The sequence below is a fragment of the Triticum urartu genome, chromosome 5 (genome assembly GCF_003073215.2).
Source record: "Triticum urartu cultivar G1812 chromosome 5, Tu2.1, whole genome shotgun sequence".
Classification (NCBI taxonomy): domain Eukaryota; kingdom Viridiplantae; phylum Streptophyta; class Magnoliopsida; order Poales; family Poaceae; genus Triticum; species Triticum urartu.
The window spans coordinates 603372321-603374403 of record NC_053026.1 but is presented as its reverse complement, the minus strand read 5'-3'; the positions used below and the strand labels follow the sequence as shown (position 1 = coordinate 603374403).

Genomic DNA, 2083 nt, shown 5'->3' with positions numbered 1-2083 from the left:
CTAACAGCCTATTAGTAGTTCATTGTGCACCTGACCCTAATCCAGACGCGAGATAGGAGAGGTGTTTAACTTGTACTCGTATTAGATTCTATCTCTTCTTCTGTTCTAACTCTTCTACCGAGCTTCCGTAATTCCATGATGAATCCTAAGCGATCTCCTTTCGTGTAAGCCACGGCTGTTCTCTTATTAATACAAACCACACGCGGCCCTCAGGGGTTACACGCTTCCATCATACTCCCTCCGTCCCAAAACAGCGATTCCGATGTCGCCCTTCGGGAAGTTCTTGTTCTGCTTGACCCTGCTCGCCGCATGGCGCCTCAGCTCGACCCTGTTCACCGAGGCGCCTCCAGCTCCTGGTGTTGACCCCGCGTTCAGGAACGCATCGTGCCTGGCTCTCGCCAGGGAGGCCGGCGTCCGGGCGGAAGGCGGCACGGGGAGCAACTTCGTCATCTCGCCGCTGTCCATCCACGCGGCGTTCGCGAAGGTGGCCGCCGGCGCGCGGGGCGACACGCTTAACGAGCTCCTGCGGTTCCTTGGGTCGGCGTCGCTCAACGAGCTGCACCGCGCGGCGGCGACCGAGCTCGTCGGCAGGCTCAACGGCATAGCGCAGACGTCCTTCGCCAGCGGCGTGTGGGTGGACCGGATGCTGGCGCTCAAGCCAGAGTTCACGGCCATCGCCGCGTCGCGGTACAACGCCACGGTAGAATCCGTGGACTTCGTGTCGGGGGCTGAGCAGGCGAGGCAGCGCGTGAACGCCTTCGTGGCGGACGCGACCAACAAGCAAATCCTCCAAGTCCTGCCTCCGGGCTCCGTCAACTCCGGCACGGCGGTCGTCCTCGCCAACGCGCTCTACTTCAAAGGGGCGTGGACACAGCCGTTCGACGTCTCTACGGCGCCGTTCCACATCCCAGGCGGCACCACCGTGCGCGTGCCATCCATGACGACAAGCGAGTCACAGCAGATCGCGGTCTACCCGGGCTTCAGGGCCCTCAAGCTGCCGTACAAGAACGATGTGCAGCAGCAAGCTGAATTCTACATGCTTATCCTACTACCGGACAGCGAGACTGAGATCGAAGATCTGTACGACAAGGCTGTGTCGACGCCCGAGTTCATCAAGACGCACACGCCGACAAAGAAGGTTCCAGTCGGGCAGTTCATGGTCCCCAAGTTCAAGTTCACATCCGAGTTCGAACTGTCATCCGACATGCGGAAGCTTGGTATCACTAGGGCTTTCCAAGGCGGCGACTTCTCGGGCATGATGACCGGCGGGGAAGGGATTTCCATCACCGGGGTGTACCATAAGGCCACTATCGAGGTGGACGAGGTAGGCACCGTGGCCGCCGCTGCCACGGCCGTCCTCTGCTTTGGTAGTGCGGCTCCTGGGGCACCACGGGATCTGGTCGATTTTGTGGCGGATCGACCTTTCTTATTTGCCGTGGTAGAGGAGGGGACAGATGCAGTTTTGTTTCTTGGTCACCTGGCTAATCCTCTCGCTCATTAGATGAATAGTAAATGATTATTCTATAAAATGTGGAATCCTTTGTACAGTATTGGAATGAAATCATTAGGGGTTTGATGTGCAGTATTGGAATCTTATGGGTTTTTTTTCTTCATAGAATTCATTTGTACTCTATTTTGATGGGGAAAATTTTCCTTCCAGTCAAACCTCTTGCAAAAATTTCTTTGTTTTTTCTGGGCTACCAAATACAATTCTATCCAAATTTCTTTAGTCTTGTAATCCTATATACAGAATACAAAAGGACATGTCACTCTACTCCCGCGTTTTTCCTATTCATGTATTTTGAAAATCCGGCAAATTACGACAGATAAAGAGAACCAAACATGGCACAAATTTTCCGTGCAACAACAAAACAATTGATAGGTGATGATATATACAAAAACTAGCTAGCCCGGTTACGAACACTCCTCGATCTAAATCATGTATTTGTTATATTTTTTTCAAGTGCTTGATCCGCGGAATTGAACACTCACTATCAGTCAGGACTCTAGAGTCTAGACTGACGCAAAACCGCCGAAGGAGAGAACTTGTGAGTTGGGGGTAAAAAATCACAGAGGAAAGGTT

General features: G+C 53.0%; 1 protein-coding gene across 1 annotated transcript; it reads left to right on the top strand.

The window, feature by feature from the left end:
* Positions 1 to 244: 244 nt before the first annotated feature.
* Positions 245 to 1525, top strand: LOC125506249 (putative serpin-Z12). Its single transcript, XM_048671105.1, has one exon. It carries the CDS (start codon positions 263 to 265, stop codon positions 1499 to 1501), a length of 1239 nt encoding a protein of 412 aa, XP_048527062.1. The 5' UTR covers positions 245 to 262; the 3' UTR covers positions 1502 to 1525.
* Positions 1526 to 2083: the final 558 nt, after the last annotated feature.